An 18916-nucleotide genomic window follows, 5' to 3' on the forward strand; every position below is an offset into this window, starting at 1 on the left:
TTGTTTTAATGATGCAGTAGTAAGCTGCATTTTGCATTTGTACAATTTATTAACATTTATCATATTATTATTTTTTTTTTGCTAAGTTCATTGTTTACAATTTGAGCGAGCGCTTTTTGTCAACACAAAGGCCAATTACAAATAATCATCCAACTAATCTGAATATGAGTATCTAAGTTTTTAATACTATTTTACTTAATTTTACACATTTCAAATGTTTCATTCATTTACTTTTACTCAGATACAACAAACAAGAGGCGTGTAAAAACAGTTATAAACGCAAATGTGCGACACAAATGCTGTCAATTAATTAATTTTTGCTTTGATAAATAACAAAACATTAATACTTTTTTTTTGTTTTTGTGCTTTAATATTTACAAAACTTTATTAATAGTATTAGTTTCTTTCCGTGGTTTTTTGTTTGCTTTAGACATTCTATAGTTCATATAGTTTAGTTTTTCACTTTATTTTTATTAATTACTAAGAAAACGAAAATATGTGAAAATTACAATTAAAACAATTTTCGGTATCATTAAGTCAATTTATTGCAAAAAGCGCTTTACATTACAAAACGATTTGATACTTTTAAGGCTTAAAATTAAAAATAATAATAATTAATAATAAATTTTAATGGTAATTAACAATTGAAATAATACGAGAAATAATATATTTATAATATATGTGTGTTGAGCAATGTGTATTTTTTATTGTTTCTATATATTTTTTTTTATAATTGTATTTAAAAATAAACACACATCTTAGACAAAACTATACAGTGCTTAGCCGATTAAAAACACATGTGCATTTATATTTTCTCCCATGTACTACGCTAAGTAGTTGTAATACTCTGTCGAACATAATTGAAAGGCTTTGCACTTAAATAAGTAATAAGTAGTAAAGCGCCTGAAATTTCGTATTTTTTTTTTTTGTTTAGTTTTGCAGTTTTATTTATATACATTGTCTCTTTTTTTAAAAGTCAGTATTACATATGCATATGTTTCGTTACCTTAATATAAAAAGGGGTGTGGTTCGAGTTACATAATAATTACCGCAAAATTGCAATCTTATTGCTTTCTTGATGTTCTGTTGCTGATGCTCTACTGAAAAGCTGCAGAAATTGCGCAGTAAAATTTTGTGTATTGCATTTGACGTACTAGGGTTCGATTTGATTTGAACTGATTGTCAAAATTTTGTTTCTCGATCGCGTGTTTTCACATAGAACGTGATGGTCTTTCATAAAAAGTAATACTGCCGCATTAATTGTTGCTCGAATACACCCAAGGCCCTAAATTTCTTTCGAAATTCAGCTCTGCATTAAAGTCGTTAGATTACTTAATCGAATTTGAAATCAACTACTTATCAAAAAAACTAATTTCTTAAAAACCAGTGTAATGCAAAAAAATCGCAGCAGATGATATTTAGTTTTTATATAGATTTATAATTATTCATTGAAGAAACAAATTGTTAAATAGAGCCCGGCCGTTTTATAGAAAGGTAACGATATACTAAATTCAGGCGGGCAGCAATTGAGCGATTTCTCGATTAAGGCGCTAATTGAGCTGAAAATGTCAACTTTTAATTTTTCGATTAGTACTTCATTCAATGTAAATCTGAGTCGAAATTCGCATGCAACTCTGTTAGGTTTGTTCGATTTCTATTTCACAAGCAAATGTAAGCTGTCTTGACCAAATTATTAGTTATCAACCATGGCACATTGAATAGGTAGCAGTTGCAATTTTGATTTATTTTCAATTGGTCTATGAATTGCCACTTTTGTTTCCATTTTACTCTAAACTGTCAAATTTTGTTTACCTTTTTTGACAGTTTAGAGACAAAATCAACAAGAAAATTAATTTTAGTTGTGCCGTCATTAATAGTTTGTGTTTTGGATTGTGTAAAATGTTAAAAAGTCGTTCGCACCAGACGATTTGCGTTCAACTTTTAATTTCAACTCACGCAGGGTGCACGAAAAAAAAAATTTAATGGCTAAAAATATCGAAATATAAAAAAAATATCAAAATATTCGCCATAAAAAGGCGTTTGCATTGCTCGACTTTGCATTCTACTTTTGGTTGAACGGCCTTTCAACTAATAGCTTTCAACAAAGTTGGTCGCTAGCCAACATTTAGCCATTTTTTCTTTTTTTTTCGTGCAACCCTGCGTGACTTGAACGCAAAATCGCCTCGTGTGGACACCTTTTAAGTATATAAAAATTTAGGAGTGTATATTACCAAAAATTAAAAAAAAAATTTAAAACCTCGAAAGGCTTGCTGCACTGTCAAAATTTGTTAAGAGTTATATCTTCGAGGATCAAGTTTTCCAGCTTGTTACGGTTTATAGTTTGGTTAGTTGTTGCCTCTAAAAGTGGAGATGAATTGAAAACGCTAGAGCAAAAAACAGCAGCTGTAGTCAGGGATCGCAAATAACTACACTGTGCGACCCTTCAAAATACCGAAGAAGTGTTTTTATTACTAAAAAGTAATTTCTTTAACAAAACTCAATTATTACGATACCTATGTAGTACGATACTAGTTATATTGTACTCAAATCATAACAATGCAGCATTTTCTTTTAATGAAAGTTACTTTTGATTAAAAACAAAGTCAGTTTTTAGGACCTGGCGTCAACCACACATTATACAACACAATAGACAATGCATTTTCATCGGCTATATCATTCATATAAGCACTTCTCAATATATCAGCATTTTAGGCCCATCACCTTCAACTCTTATTGCTGCTTCATTTAAACTTTCACGTTGCACTTTTGGAATGTTAATTTCTCTAAGTTAAATCTTACATTCACTTTCGCCCGACTTTAAATAAAATTATTTTATATTGCTTAAGTGATTGAAATTAAGTGGAGTATATGGTAGAAATAATGTCGAAAGTATAAACACATAAACCTAGCCTTCTATTGAAGTTGTGAAATAATTGTGTTGTATTATTTATATGTATATTCTTACTTTTAAAAATGTTATGTATATTGATTTTTAATAACCAACATCTCAAAAATGCATTAACTGTATAGGGGAGTAACTGTGTATATGTAGCAAATTATATTACTTTGTAATAAATAATAAAACACTAATGCCTGCTTCTTCTGTGTATATACTATTAAATAATATATGCATATGTAGGATAGATATGCACGTAAATTGTAAAGTGAAAACTTTTGCACTTAAATTAAGGTTTATATTCCTATTTCCTTTAAGATTTCTCTCTAGCTTTTTAATTGTTTTCTTCTCATAATTCAACAACTACTCACTTGTTGATGTGCTGATTGGTGTACTGGTGTTAATGGTGGCGGTTGCGAGTTCAAAACAGCGTTTGGTGGTTGGACAGCCAAATAGATTTTAGTTGGTCCGAGTACGCCCTGTTTGCCACTGGATTCTTGCGCTAAACAGAAAAGATTGACAACAGTATTAGAGAGTAAAATAAAAAAGTAAAAAAATTTAACGTCGAAAAAATATTGGAATATTTTATGGGTCGATTACGGATGGCTATCGAACTTTCTTTGCGTTGGCAGTCGCTGAAATTATATTACAGATGGCAACTGCCACCTGAAAGCTGGCAACTGAGTTGCTATATTGGTAATTGCATTTTTGTGGTTGCCGCGGAAGTTTTAGTTGCGTTCCAGATGCTTCACGATTTGCAGGTTTTTACAGGGAGTCGTTCCAGGTGACCACCTCCCATAAGGTTTATTAATGGGGAAAACAGCTGTTCCTGCAAATCGTGAATTTCGTGAATATCGGAAGCATCTGGAACGCAACTTTGAATTGCAAAAATTCATTTCCTTTTTCAAATGTTTCCACGGCTTACTTAGATTATTTTTATGGAGAAGCATTTGAGATAATCACCATCCTCTCCTTACAAAACATCATTCACGACATCTAATTGATATACAAATGTATATTCATCGCCGGTGCACTATGACCTATATAGTTTTCCTGCACCTTAGAATATTTTATAAATTTATTTATAAGATATTAAACAAATAAATAAATAAATAAAATTTCCCCCTAGTAAATTACTTACAAACGCCTATAGCTGTTTCATGTACCTTTTAAAAGCTGCTGCTTCACTTGCTGTTGCACCAGTGCCAGCTGCTGTTGTGTAAAATCATTGCCAACCAAGCCTTGGAGCACAATACGCGGCCCTTGTTCAGTTTGTATGACTTGCGCTGTGACACACTTGATCACCGTACCTGGCGGCTGACCCTGTAGTAGACTCTCCTCAATTGTCATAGCCTTGGTTGGTGTAGCCGTCGTCTGCGGCTGCGGCTGCTGTTGCTGTACACTATCTTGATTTATATATTGCGGCTGCTGTTGTGTTATTTGCTGCTGCGCAATAGTTGTACGTTGTATGATTTGCTGCTGCGGTTGCACTTTTTGCTGTACCTGCTGCAGTTGCTGTTGCTGCACAACGGCAGGAGCAGCTTTTTCCGGTGATGATTGCGGCGTTTCCAAAGTACTATTCGTAATTATATGAGCATTGCCATCGCTTTGCGTCTTAATATGCGCTACAATTTGTGCTTGATTATTGCCTAGCGGTCGTATAATGACTTGTTGTCCGTTTATGGTGGCCACCTGTAGTTTACCTTGTGCCAACTGTTGAGCAAGTGTAGAGTTTTGCACCACCAGCTGTTGATTTGTGGTTTGTGGTGTAACAGTAGCTTGCTGTTGCTGTGGCTGCTGTTGTACCTTTAGCACTTGCTGTGGCGCTGTACTTTGCTCAACGATATGATTATTTGTTGCTTGTATGGCCTGCTGTTGCTGTTGCTGCTGCTGTTGTTGTTGGACTACAATTTGTTTGACAACGCGCGTTTGTGGCTGCTGTACCTGCGTCAGAGTAGGTTGTTGATTTGCCGCCTGGACTATAACTTGTTGGTGTTGCGCCGGCTGTGCGGGGGCGGATTGTATGATCTGTTGTTGCTGTTGTTGCACAACTTGTACGGTTTGATTTTGCGGCACCGATCTTTGTGTGACAATTGTTTGACCTGGACTCAATATAATACGCTGGCCACCAATCACAATTTGTTGCTGTACATTACTGGTATTCACAATTTGTTGTATAACCTTTTGTGTGGCAGCTTGTGGAGGTGTAGTGTTGGTCGGATTGGTTGTTGTAGTTGGCGATTGGTTGACTATAATCTGTTGTTGCTGTTGCTGTTGCGGTTGTGCCTGCTGTATGCTTTGCAAGTTGGATACCACAGACTGCTGAGTCAATTGTTGTCCACCGGTGGTTATTAGAACTTTTTGTCCTTGTTGGTTTTGACCCATTAACAACTTCTGTCCAGGTTGGACAATAAATTGTGGAATACCTTGCGAGTTTGTAGTTATTTTCGTAGTAGTTGGCGTGCCAGTATTTATTGTATTGCCCGAAGGTATGGTTTGTGTAATAACCTTTTGAACAGTAGGTGATGGAGTAACGGCAACATGTTGGTTTATAACTTGTGCAACCGCCTTAGGAGTAGCAGGCTTAGGCTGGGGATTTACAGATGTGACAACGGTCTGAGAGGAATGATTGTAGAGGATAGAAAACAAAATTGTAAATTTTGATAAGAATCTGATTAAAACGTTTTTTTAATAATGCGTTGCTCTATGCAAATAAAGAAGCATACATTTTTTACTTTAAATTTTTCTTTTATATAAAGCAAAAAATCCGGTATTGCGCTACATACCTTTGGGGTACTTTGTACTGGCACCGTCTTCTGTATTGGCTTGACCGTTATTTGCTTGACGACGGTAGGGGAGTTCGTGGGCGTGGCTGGTTTCACTGGTAATTTCTTTGCGACAACACCTGCAATGAAAAGTTAAAAATAAATATATCAACAAATTATTTATTTATTTATATTACTTCAAATTTATGCTTTAATGTTTTTTCATCAAATTAATATCAACACAATAATATGTATTTACAAATTCTATTCAACTTTATATGTAACCAACCTTGCGTGCCGCCTGTTGATGCTGCTGCTGTTGTGGTTGTTGTCAGCACATGCAGTTTGCCATCGGGCATTTGTATCAATTGCTGACCGGGATTTAATCCTCTTACACTTACTTTACCATCTGGGCCACGTATGATTTGCACTTTATGCTGTTGCGGAGTAGGGGTTTGCTGCTGCTGCGTTTGTGCAGCGCTGCCTGTTGCATTTTCAGTGCTTGACGCAGTTTTAGCTTGTGTAACGGTATTAGTTGTCTTTTGTGCGCCAACAGCAGGGGATGTGATGGCCTGTTGTATGATGCGAGTGGTGCCATCGGGATTCTTGACAATGACACGCCGACTACCAATTACTTGACCTTTTACTGAAATTTAAGTTGAAAAGCATTGTAATTACTTATATATATATATTTTTTTTTTTTGCAAACACTGTACCTTGCGTCTGCACTTTAGTATTATCTGGGTTCTTCTTCTGTTGATGCGCAGCACGTTGCAATTTCAATTGGTGCTCCATTTTCTCCTTTACCTCCTCACTACTCTTTGCTGTTATTACAACTTTAGTTATAGATCCATTCGAACCCGAACTGGATGCTGAAGAGGACGATGGCGAAGCATTAGCTTGTTCTGCAGCTTGACGCAAGGCAACTGAACGTGTCATGGCTGCCTGGCGGCTCTTTTCCTGACGCTCACCCATTAGTTTAATCTCCCATAATTCTAATTTATCTTCTTCTACCCACTCTTCAGTTACTTGCGGTTCAGTTGGTTGTGGCGATTCGGCACGTTTGCGTTTTCGAAGACCAGAACGAATGGATGTGACTTCTGTTTTTGGAAATATTTATAAAAAAAAAATCTTAGAAAAATCATCACTAATAAGGACTTTTTATGTTTTCGAAGTGTTTGAAGGTTAACTAATTGAGAGAGGTCACATTAGGTCAAACCAATTCACTGTAAGACTCGAATAACCACAAATAATGCAATATTTTAAATCTTATTTCTTTAAACAAAAATAAGGTTATGAATTTGTAGTTTTATTTTACGAATTTATTAACTACTTTCCTTGTTAATTAATGACTATTTAAACACAAGTATGTATGTATAAATTTATTATCTTGCATTTACTTGTTATTTTTCCAGTATTTTTATTTATTTTTGATTTCTTTTTTTTTTATCTGTTTTATTTTGTTATTTTTTGATTTATTTATTTTAGTAAAAATATGTATCTGCTGGAATTTGAAATGAATATTTCACCAACTTCCCGATGAGCTAGACTTGAAACTTCAAACACGTATCCGATAGGTGGCGCAGAAGTCAAAATATTTGGGACATTTGTTTTTATGGTCTGATTTGGTTCATATTTAGAAAGATTGTTTGAAAAAAACATTTTTTTACTTTTAACCTACTTAAGGTTTTTAATTTCTTTGATTTTATTTAATCTTTAATTATTCGATTCACTCAACTTGTCGATATTAAAAAGATACTAGCTGCAAGATCGTGTAGCACCAGGAGGAATAAACCTGCCAACCAACCCAAAACCCAAAAAAAAAATATTCGATTGAATTTTTATGTATAATTTTTTGTTTTCCAGTTTATTTATTATTATTATTTCCAATATATTTATTCATTTTTACCTTTTCCGTTTATTAATTTGCTTCATTTCAATATAGCGCTGCAGTTGTGCCGTTTAGAACACTCCGGAGGAGTTTTCGGGGATGCACAAAGCGAGATTGTCGAGCACCGGTTATGTATTTATGTATGTTCGAAAAATTCGATAGGCGATGTGATCGATGGGAACTCTTGTTCCACATCTGTATGTTGAAAGCCATACAGAGCCCCATGAGACAACTCCGGAGCAGTTGTGATGCATCAAGCGGGAGTGTTGAGCTTGATTATTTGGTGAGCCAGCAATTAACAACTTTAATAGGTTTTTTTCTGGGGCAGTTGAGAAGTGCTGTGCATAAACAATTTCTGATATGAAATGTTTACACATACAGCTTTGCACATGTTTGTATATATAGCATTTTCAGTTTAAGTGAAACTTTTTTCAAGTTAAATGAAACCATTTTCAAACAAAGTGAAATCTTTTTGAAATGAAATGAAATCTTCTTCCGGTCAAGCGAAACCATTTTCAAATTAAATTAAACCCCTTTCAGATAAAGCGAAATTTTTTTCAAATTAAATGAAACCTTTTTCAGATTCAATGAAACTTTATTAAAATTAAATGGAACTTTCTTTTAAGAATGTTACATTTCATTTGAAAAGTTTAATTTAATTTGAATAAAGTTTCATTGAATCTGAAAAAGGTTTCATTTAATTCGAAAAAGGTTTCGCTTTATCTAAAAAAGGTTTCATTTAATTTGAAAATGGTTTCATTAAAACTGAAAATGCTATACAAACGTGCTTTATATCCGGTTTGGTACCAGTTGCTTGAGATGTGCTTTTTTTGGCACAATTTTATTTATATCTGCCTCATTTTTATGATTTATTATTTTGCATTGAAGTTTTACTTGGTGTGATTTGTTCATGTAATTTTTAATTTTAAGGTTTTTTTCAGCATTTCAGAAAAAAAAATCCAATGAGTCTAACTCCCTCCAAGGAGATGTGCAAAATTACTTACATATATATACAGTGGTGACCACATAACTAGGGATACGGTTTCTTTACAACTTTTGGCCATGTGTATATTGTTGTTGGTTCTGTGATCTAAGGTGTCCAAAAATTTTATACTTTTTTAAATACGTATGAGGCCATGAGGGCCAAAGGAGCCTATCTTAAAATTTTTCTTAATAATATGAGAAAGGATCTATAAAAAATTATAGCGGTCTTTACCTAAACAGTTCATTGCGCCTACGTGATGCTTCTGACAAATGAATACTAAAAGGACGTGCCTCGGGCTATTACCCTTCCGATTGTAGTAATGTATTTTGAGGTGCACCTCAACTGTTGAAATGTCAGATAGGATACTCTGGCCCTCATGGCCTCTTACCATAGTGGGCCACGTGAAATATAAATAAAAATTAAAAAAAAAAATGGAATAAAAATTAAAAAAAAAATGGAATAAAAATTAAATAAAAATAAAATTAAAAATTGGTGCGAATTTTGTTCTTTGTAAATTTGTTTCATTCCAATAATCAGCGTTTACGCTCCTTAGTTAAGCAAATCTTCCAAAGGCTGGGTTTCAAACGCTTATTCGAAGATACATTTTGACAATTAAAACATTTGTATAAAAAGTTAACAATATTTGACAATTTAAAGACCACATATTTTGAAAAAAAAAATAAAAAAATAAAATCTCAAACAGTTGCTCTGCTGCTACTACCTGGGGCCTGTTCTACAATGTTTACAATTGTAACAAGTATACCACGTCGCCTGGGTAAAAGATTGTCGTAAGCGCCATTTTGACGATTTTTAGTTCTACATGCTGTTATATATTTTAAAATAAGTTCTTTTGATTGGTGTTATGAGTTTTTAGATATCTCCTTAAGTTTCCAAGATATTGAGAAAATCTATCTTCGCGTTTTTGAGAAATTGTAATCCAAACTTCAATCGCGATTTCCCACAACCTACCGAAATAAACATACGACAATCTTTTATCCAGGCGACGACAAGTTATTAGTGATTCGCTTGTAGCTACAAGTTCTATAGTTTCTTATAACACAATGGCTGCGTTTCTTTATACATTCCGGATAATCCCATTTCGGGTACCCATTATTATCGGGATAAAAATAATCGATAGTCCGAATATCGATACAAAACTCAAAATATTAAATCTGAATATTGGACATTCTAAAGCCCAAAATATATCAATATTGTTTTACATATCAATTCCAAAGTATAGACATATGGGCGTTTCCCGCGGTAGGCCATAGTACGACATAAATTTGCAATAAATGGAACCGATAGAGTGCGCTGTAGTCAAAATAAAAAATATATTAGACATAAAAATTAGTTTAAAAAACAATATTAACAAAACAAGTTTTAATGGAGATTATAGTAGCGTAATGTCATTCAACGTGACATCAGATACTTCGGTTGTTTAAAAAAACAGGAAAAAATTTTTACATTTTGGAACTTGGAAAATCAGCCTTAAATATTTCAAATATTACTACAAATAGTGTTGACCAATTCCCAGAGTTTTAAAATCTTGACGTTTTCAATTAATTTTTTAACATTTTGTCACGCCACGCCAGATTGGAAATGCCCATATGTACTTTTCCTCAAAAAGAATTTAATAAAAGACATTTATGTTTAATATAAAGTACAATATATTATAAATTACAATAACTTTGTAATGCACCTTTGCGATTCGATACGATACAAGGATTCTGGTATTCGATTCCAAAAAAATTGTTTGAAAACTATCGAGTAAAATGTATCGAATGGCAAAAATATCGATATGGATCATATCAGTTGTGTTTTCGTAGTCCCCAGCAAAAAATATCCAGTAGCTTGCCAGTAACCGAATTTCGGAGAGTAAGCCAATATTTACTCCCAGTGAGAGAAATATGCAAGAAAGTACGAAAATGCAAAACCAGCAAGAAGGTGCAAGTTTTATGAACAGTTGATTAATCTGTTATTTTCCGACGCAAATTTCTAAGAAAAATAGTATTTCCCATCTTAATATATATTTAAATAGGTTTATGTATTTTGTCAATTGCAACTCTAAAACCACCACCCACAATTCTTTCGGTAATGTGAATTACATAAAGCATCATGCCATCTTCTTACTAGCAAATAGTTACTGTTGGGGTATAGTCGTTGCGCTGGGTATGCAGTTACAGTTGCACGGCTATACTCAATCCCGACTCTTGCGTCCTCGTTCGCGCACTCTGGGCAACGCGAGCAACACATGTGCGAGATGCGGTAACCAATCCGAGTGGAGCCTTGGGTCACGGCAGAAAGAGAGGGAGCTTCGGTGGGGCCACTCCGACTTATTCGGTTTAAGGGCTCATTGAAGTCTGCAGCGTCTGTTCACCAGTAGGTGCGGCTGCAAGCGGGTGTCTGCTTAGAGCAAGCGGCTCGCTATATAAACGTGTATTTGGTTGCGAAACCACCCCCGTCCCAGCAATGGGTTGTGCGCTGGGCTTGGGACCCGCCACGTAAAAACCACTTCCAGTGAAGAAGCAAGGTAAAGCCTCGGATGAGACCCCCCTTATGATGACGACCACGGCAAACGTTTAAAGGACTACGATTTGAAGGCATGCACCTGGAATGCCCGGACCCTTAATGGAGAAAGTGCCTCTGCCCGGCTGGTTGATGTCCTCTTAAGGACAAAAGCTGACATCACCGCCATCCAAGAAATGCGTTGGACGGGGCAAGGCAAGCAATGTCTGGGGCCTTGCGACGTCTAATACAGTTGCCACGTAAAGGAGCGAAAATTCGGTGTTGTATTTGTGGTGGGAGAGAGACTCCGTCGCCGAGTACTGTCGTTCGCCCCTTTGGACGAGCGTCTAGCCACAATCCACATCAAAGCGAGATTCTTCAACATCTCGCTCATCTGCGCCCATTCCCCGACGGAAGAGAAGGATGAGGCATCCAAGGATCTCTTCTATGAGCGCTTGGAGCGCACATACGAGCGCTGCCCCCTTCATGATATCAAAATCGTGCTTGGCGACTTCAATGTCAGGGTGGGCAAAGAAGGGATCTTTGGAACCACCGTCGGAAAATTCAGCCTCCACGACGAAACGTCCGGGTCCGAAACATGGCAGTATGCAGTACTAGGTTCAAGCATAAAAAGATCCATCAAGCTACGTGGCTGTCTCCGGATCGAAAAACGAGAAACCAAATCGATCATGTTGTGATAGACGGAAGGTACGCTTCCAGTGTTTTAGACGTACGCACACTCCGAGGCCCAAACATCGACTCGGACCACTATCGTGTTGCAGCCAAGATACGCACCCGCCTCAGTGCAGCAAAAAATGTGCGCCCAAATATGCAAGGAAAGCTTAACGTCGAAAAGCTGCAATCACAACAGACAGCCAGCGCTTTCGCTACTCGATTCTCACACCTGCTCTCAGAGAGCACTCTTCAGCAAACCGACATATGCGAGCAGTGGAACCACATTTCCCGCTCATTAAGTACCGCCGCCGAAGAAGTAGTCGGATTTCAGCGAGCCCGAAAGAACAACTGGTACGATGAGGAGTGTCAGGAAGCTGCAGAGAAAAAAGATGCCACCTACAGGGCCACGCTGCGATCGGGCGCAACGCGCGCGATGTGACACCGCTATAGGGATCTGAAGAGGAAAGCGAGACGTATTTGCCGCAATAAGAGAGGCCGAAATACGTGAGTGCGAAGAGCTTGAAATGCTGGCCGAAAAGAAGAATGCCGGAAAATTTTACCAGAGAATTAGGCGACTTACGGAAGGTTTAAAGACCGGGGCGTACTCCTGTAAGAACAATAATGCCGACCTAGTAACTGATGTCCAGAGCGTACTTAAATTATGGAGGGAACAGTCTTCCGCCCTACTAAATGGTAGCAGCACGGAAAGTTGTGGAGAAGAACCCGAGCCCGCAGTCGATGATGACGGAGTAGGGACACGAATTTCGATACGATACGATACCATATCGATACTTCTGGCATTCTATACATATATTTTTTACTCGATAGTTTTAAAGCGATATTTTTTGGAATCGAGTACCAGAACCCTAGTATCGTATCGAATGTCTAAAACTCAATTTAATAAGATAATCACCCTCATTGCGAGAGTCGTGTAGAATGCGAATCACGTCATTGCCTAAAATTTACACTCGACTAGTGTATTAAAACGGAAAAACTTGGCAGCACTGTATAGTTTCCGACGCTTTTCGTCGTTTACTTATTTCGGCAAGACAGGAGACAATGCCAATATTGTCGAGTCGTACAATTTAGCCTAATTTACGACTTATGCAATGAGGCTGCATGTCTCGCGTTACTAATTTCTACCAGCTTAGTGTTTCATTATTCTCTATTTCGCTATTTCTGGGCGTAATATTAAATTTTTCTTCGATCTTCAATTTTCTGTTCAAAAAGTAGATGAACACAACTACGATTTGTTTACAAATGGCGGCCGCCGCCTTTTTTTCTCCTCCATCTACTCTATTCGTTGCGAAATTGACGTCATCACCCGCAGGAATGCGCAATCTTGTATACTATCATTATTGAGGCCTATCGTCTCCCTATTAGCAAGAGCTCTATTACGATCATTTGCCTTCAACGAACGTATACCACTTGCGGCGAAAAATAAAACATATATTATTAATTAAATATAGCTGCAAAACAAATAATGTTGAAAAAGTTGCATTATTTCATAGCATCGAATTGTTTTATTCGCGATTACTGGGCCTATTCTCGATTCAGTCTGAACCTTTCCACAAATTCTGCGTCTCTCAGGAAGAAAGTGTTCATTCTCTCTCGATACCGATACACTATAGGAATGTTTTTGTTTTCACTTTCGGAACCACTTGACCATATATCAACAGCAAAATGGTATGCTAACGCACAAATACTACACTAAACTGAATCTACTCAGCGTTCGGAATAGGTAGAAAATTGTTCATAATTTCGTTTTAGTATGAACTATATTTTTGTAAAAGATTGTCAAAACTTGAAAACAAGCCGTGTCATTAATTATATGCCCCCTCCACTGTATGTATTGCATAACCATTCAAACAAAAAAAAAAATCCTAATAAATGCAGTTGCAAATGATTTGAACACATAAAGCTCTTCAAACTTACCTCGTATGGTTTTGGGCACCTCCAGTGGCACAACGACTTTGCGTCGCAAATACTGCGTCCGTTCGCCGTAACGTCCCAAATGACGCAGCTTCAATAACTCCTGCGTAACAATCTCCGTGTCACTAGTCACTTGATGTTTACCATCTGCTGATGGGGGTTTGGCTATCATATCATCCCAGCGTAAACAACACCAAAGTATGCGCAACTGTAAGGCGATAGCAGCCAGCGTCGTTGCTTTGCTGGTACGAAATGACCAGCAGGTTTTGAAAAGCGGACGCGAACATGGATATGGCCAAACAGAATTGTTCTTGGCCAAATGATGAAAGCCATTAGTGGACACCTTGCCACCCAAACGCGCCAATTTCTTTACCTCGTACGGCGCCAACACCAGTAAGCTCATATTCAGCTTGTGTGTTAGGAATTGCGATGTGAGGGGATATGTTGAACCGATGGGTGTGTTCTTTGATTGCTCGTGCGTTTTCCCCTCCTCCACCTTGGGTTGAGTGTGATCTTGTTGTAATTGGGCCGCTTCACGCCACAGGTAGATGCGACCACGTGGTGATTCCGCTGCATACAAACGCTCCTTGCCATTCGCGTAGTATTCTTTTTCATATTTTGTAACATCTTCGCGTTTTGTGACGCGCGGCTGTGTGGGAAATCTTCGATTTTGTTTGATATTCGATGCTGTCGTTTGTTTTTCATAGGTTTGATTGAGCACATCCTTGGTGCCGATGTACGACTTGCTGTTGCGCGCCTTTTGCGACTTCTTGCATTTTCTAGCGAGTGAAGCGTCCATGCCCAACGACGCATCGTTGCCTGCCGTAAGCGCAGCCAGCGAGTCATCGTTGGTTGTCTCAGAGCTCTCGATCTCCACATTGCTGCATACATCGATGCTATCAATGAATTCCATGCGCTCATCTGTAGTACCAGCACCATCGCTGGTGCCCTGGTTTTCCTCCTTTACTACATTACCGGCGGCGGTCGCAGAGTTTTCTTCTTGCTTCGATATGTAACAATCACGCAAGAGCTTTTTATCGTATGGCACTGCTACAGTGCGTGCATGTTCCCAATCTTGCACCAAATCCAATGGGCTTTCATCGATCAACCAGCGACAATCCTCGGCCTCATCCAACATGAGTGATGCATCCTTTTTACCCTCAGTAAGTTTTTGCTCCAGTATCGACGGCTTTTTCACCGCGCCCAATATTGCAGCTACTGTTTCCTTGGAGCCTTTGCCAGCAATGTGTGCTTTGCGCAACAAAAGCAACAACTCTTTCTTAGCGCGTGCTTTCTGGAGGCATAGTGGTGAATAGCAAGTGTTTTGTGTTATTTGTGAAACTGCATTGGAATTGGTGTTGCACTCTTTTGTGTAGCAACGATATTGCTTGGCGAATCTATTTAACTGACTGAATTGCAGGCGAACTGTTTGAATTTTCTTTGCTAGCGAATTAATCAAGTCCAGATTAACATCATTACTAGGTGCGTTCTTCTGCTGTACATATTGTATATCCATTAGACGACGCTCTAGGAATGTTCGTTTGGCCGCCTTCCTGTTTGGTTCCGCCTTTGTATCATCCGCCTCTGTGGCGGTAATTGTCGGTGAATCATCCGCATCCTTCTCAGTTTTTACTGCCAATTCTTCCTCGGCTTGCTTCAATTCCAATCGTCGTGCAAGCAAGTCGTCGAGTCGGCTTTTACGCGCAATTTTCGGGTACATTAGTCTGCCGGGCATAGCTAACGACTTGGAAACATCAATTGTACCAATATTATTATTTACTGCGCCAGCGTCGCCATCGGCTGCATCATCGCTATCGAAGTCTAGTATTTGCACATCTCTAAACTTCTGTAAGTAATAATAATCGGCGCCTTGCTTAACTGCCGCGCTGCATTGCAGTAGGAATTTGTGTGTGCGTAGATCTACGCTAACTATTTCATCCACATCGCTGCCTTTTGTGAAGTGTACATTCACCTTCACGGGCGGTATAGCCAGCCCGTGCCGATATGAGGCACGTCGTCTGCTGCCACCGCCGACGCCGCAACGACGACTCGTCGATAGCCACATCCAACCCCACTGACCGTGTATACGGTATTCTTCACCTTTCTGTTTCCATACCTGATGCTTTAGTCCTAAGGAGTATTTTATATAGTTGAAAGCGAGACGATTCCGTTCCTCCTCATCGTCACGTTCGCGTTTTTCACGCTTCTCCATTTTCTTGCGTTCTTCACGCTCTGACGAAGTTATGCGGCACAATGTCAGATGGCCTAGTTGTTCATGCCAAACATTGGCAAAGATCACATTTTTAAGTGATGCTTGGAGTAGTAGTAATACTACGACGAATTCTGTTGGACGACGCGCATCACCTACTGTCCTGCGCCATTTCCATTTGAGGAGGCGCCAATTCGGTATCATAAACGACGAAGGTACGCTTTCTTCAAAGTTGAGTAGTGTCTGTCGCAAAGTTTGAGTGATACTATCCAAACTGCCCATCGTAACACCGATCCATTTAAATTCTGAGGCTGTGGTGAGTGAAAATTTATGTGACAAGTGACGGCGCTTATCGCGCTCTTCGTTGCGCTGCGGTTTATTCAAAGCAATCTGATTTGATGTGTATTGATTTACGTAGTTCTTAAAACCATGCTCCATACCTAGTTTGAAGTGCGTGAGATCGTTTGCATTTTGACTGGTTTTCAGACGTGTCATCATCTTATTTTCTGTGCCGCTTTCATTCATTTGTGCATCTTCCTCCTCAGTACCACGGAGCAAAGCCCATGTCTTCTTGTTTTCCTCGTCAATATATGATAGCCTTTGGTACTTGTTTTGTTCCTTCGTAATAGACTCTGTCAATTTCATTTGACGTATAATCTCATCCTTCCGTTCTGTCAATTGATTATACAGCCCAGATTCCAAATCGTCTTTGTCTAAAAGGCTTAGTAATTGCTCTAATTTTGATTCTGTACTGTAGTACCAAATTTTGCCATTATCATATTCAGGCTGGCCTTCGACAAATATTCTACGTGCAATGAACCAAAATTTACGTCCGTGCCTATCCAAGCCTAATATTTCGTGTCTTATAAGCACACCTTGTTTCTCTTGTGGCAACACACAGTCAACAACTCCGCTAACCTTATGTGACTTACACAAATTGCATTGCCAATCCTCGGTTGGCACATCATTCAGCGGTGGATCTACGCACTCCAAATGATACACGGCTGGACATGTTTCGCAACATAACAAATCACCTAATCTATGGCAAATACGGCAATGATCATCATAGTGTATTGGCCCCTCTTGCAACATTACATCACGAACAGCATTCGTTGTTAAAAATTGATTGGTCAAAAATTGTAAAACTATTACGCGATCGGTTACCCCTGTAAATGGGTAATCACCAGCACATAATATATTATATACTTCACGACTGAAAATTGTATCACTTTCTACATAGCTGCGTAGTACTTCCGGCCAGGTAATGCCATCAATCAGATATAAACTAATATTGACTGTATCTTTCTGATCGAGCGGTCCAAAGTGTGTCCCTTGCACATCTTCTTCACGCAAAATAGCTTTCAATAACATAATGTGTACTTCAGCAATAAGTGCGCTTTGTTCATCACTAGCCAAAGCGGCACAAAAGTCTTCAAAACGGAATGGTGACAAGCGTACCAGATGACGAAATCTTCTTAAAACTTCATAAATACTCAAAGACTTAAGTAACAATTCATTTTTCATTAATAAATCTTCCGAAGAGTCTGGCATTTCTAGTGGATCGTATTCACGATCTTGTAACCAAATTGGATCAGGACTTGGTGGTCGCGGTGGACGACCAAGACCATTTTGTGTAAAACTGCATACAGAGAATTCAGATTCACTCTCATTTGCCGCATCCAGACTTTCCTCTTCATCTGTTGCAGAGCAAAGTAATTCGTCATCTATATCACTCTTCTCACTCGAATCACCAAAATCTGAGCCATAATGGTACTCGGATTCATATCCTGTAAAGAAAAAAGGTAACATTATTTACAATTCCTACTGTATTGATAACCTTGAATATGGAAACAAAACCAAGTATTATTATCTATAAGAATATTTGTTGGCTTTAGCCCGTAATCATAAATAAGTTAGAAAAACATACGAGCGCTACAGTCGTCTTTAAATTTAGGAGAATTTTTATTCCTGATATCGATTCGGAATCATTTCGTTTTTATTAATTAATCTCAACGGTTTTATTGAAAGTTTTGAATATTTTATTACAGAAAAAGTATCATTTATAAATATCAGGAATATAATCGGTCGAAGGACCGATGTTTAAAATTAACTCTGCGCTCCATCAAAAATGTTGATAAAAATTTTTTGTAAAGTTTTTACACTTTGATTAATATGGTTTTGGTTAAAGCATGGACAATATTTTCATTAAAAAATAAAAATAAAAAACATTGTGAATATTAAAAAAAAAAAAATCAACACGTGAACACTTACAACTTATCTTTATTTATTTATTGTAAATAATTTTCATTTTAAATATGGGTCGACCTACATACATATATATACAAAAAGTTTGATGAACATCTTTTAAGTTTAAATAGTTTTTGTAAACTTCAAAACTTTTATTTATGTGGTATCTGATATAGATCCGACCCACATTTTAAGTGAAAATTATTAACAGTAAATAAATAAAGATAAGTTGCCAACAGTATCATTTTGAATTTTGCTGCTATTATTTTGACCGCCAATGTACCAATAAAATTCTTGAAGAATGTCTAAACAATTGTATTATAACATAATATTTGCGTTTATACATTTTTATAGTAAAATTTCCCCATAAATATGAATCAGTTAACAATGCAATATGGTTTCTTTTTTTAGTTATCGCAGTGTTTTTCATACTAATAAATTTTGCTTAATTTTTTAATAAAATATGGCTTATATTTTAAACAACATCCTGGTATGAAACTGTGTACGGAATTGAAAAATCTGCAACATTTCATCAACATTGCAAACTTTTTAATAAGAATTAAAAAAAAATCAAGTATGCAGTTTTATATTTATATAGCCCATTTAATTTTAGTATATGAAATTTCTTAGTTTTCCCAGGCATTTGGGGTCCGATTAATCTGAATTTGCAATTTAGTTCTATCAAAAACGGCCGCTGAGTACGCTTTGGTGCAATAGAAAATGAAGTAACATTGTTTAGCAACAATGTTGAGAAACATTGTTTGCACTTTCCACCATGTTCCTACCATGTTTTTTTGCGCCAAAGCGCACG

At 37.4% G+C, this 18916-nt stretch overlaps 1 protein-coding gene across 1 annotated transcript in view; it reads right to left on the minus strand.

The window, feature by feature from the left end:
- LOC118739004 (nucleosome-remodeling factor subunit NURF301) overlaps window positions 1-18916 on the minus strand; it is a 31212-nt gene that overhangs the window by 6738 nt on the left and 5558 nt on the right. Inside the window, 6 exon segments of the mRNA XM_036470081.1 lie at window positions 3268-3398; window positions 4063-5512; window positions 5683-5801; window positions 5951-6307; window positions 6378-6761; window positions 13653-17645. Coding sequence (XP_036325974.1) covers window positions 3268-3398; window positions 4063-5512; window positions 5683-5801; window positions 5951-6307; window positions 6378-6761; window positions 13653-17645 — 6434 coding nt within the window.

The sequence above is a fragment of the Rhagoletis pomonella genome, unplaced genomic scaffold, assembly GCF_013731165.1.
Source record: "Rhagoletis pomonella isolate Grant_MI unplaced genomic scaffold, Rhpom_1.0 Rhpom_scaffold_00005, whole genome shotgun sequence".
Taxonomy (NCBI): Eukaryota; Metazoa; Arthropoda; class Insecta; order Diptera; family Tephritidae; genus Rhagoletis; species Rhagoletis pomonella.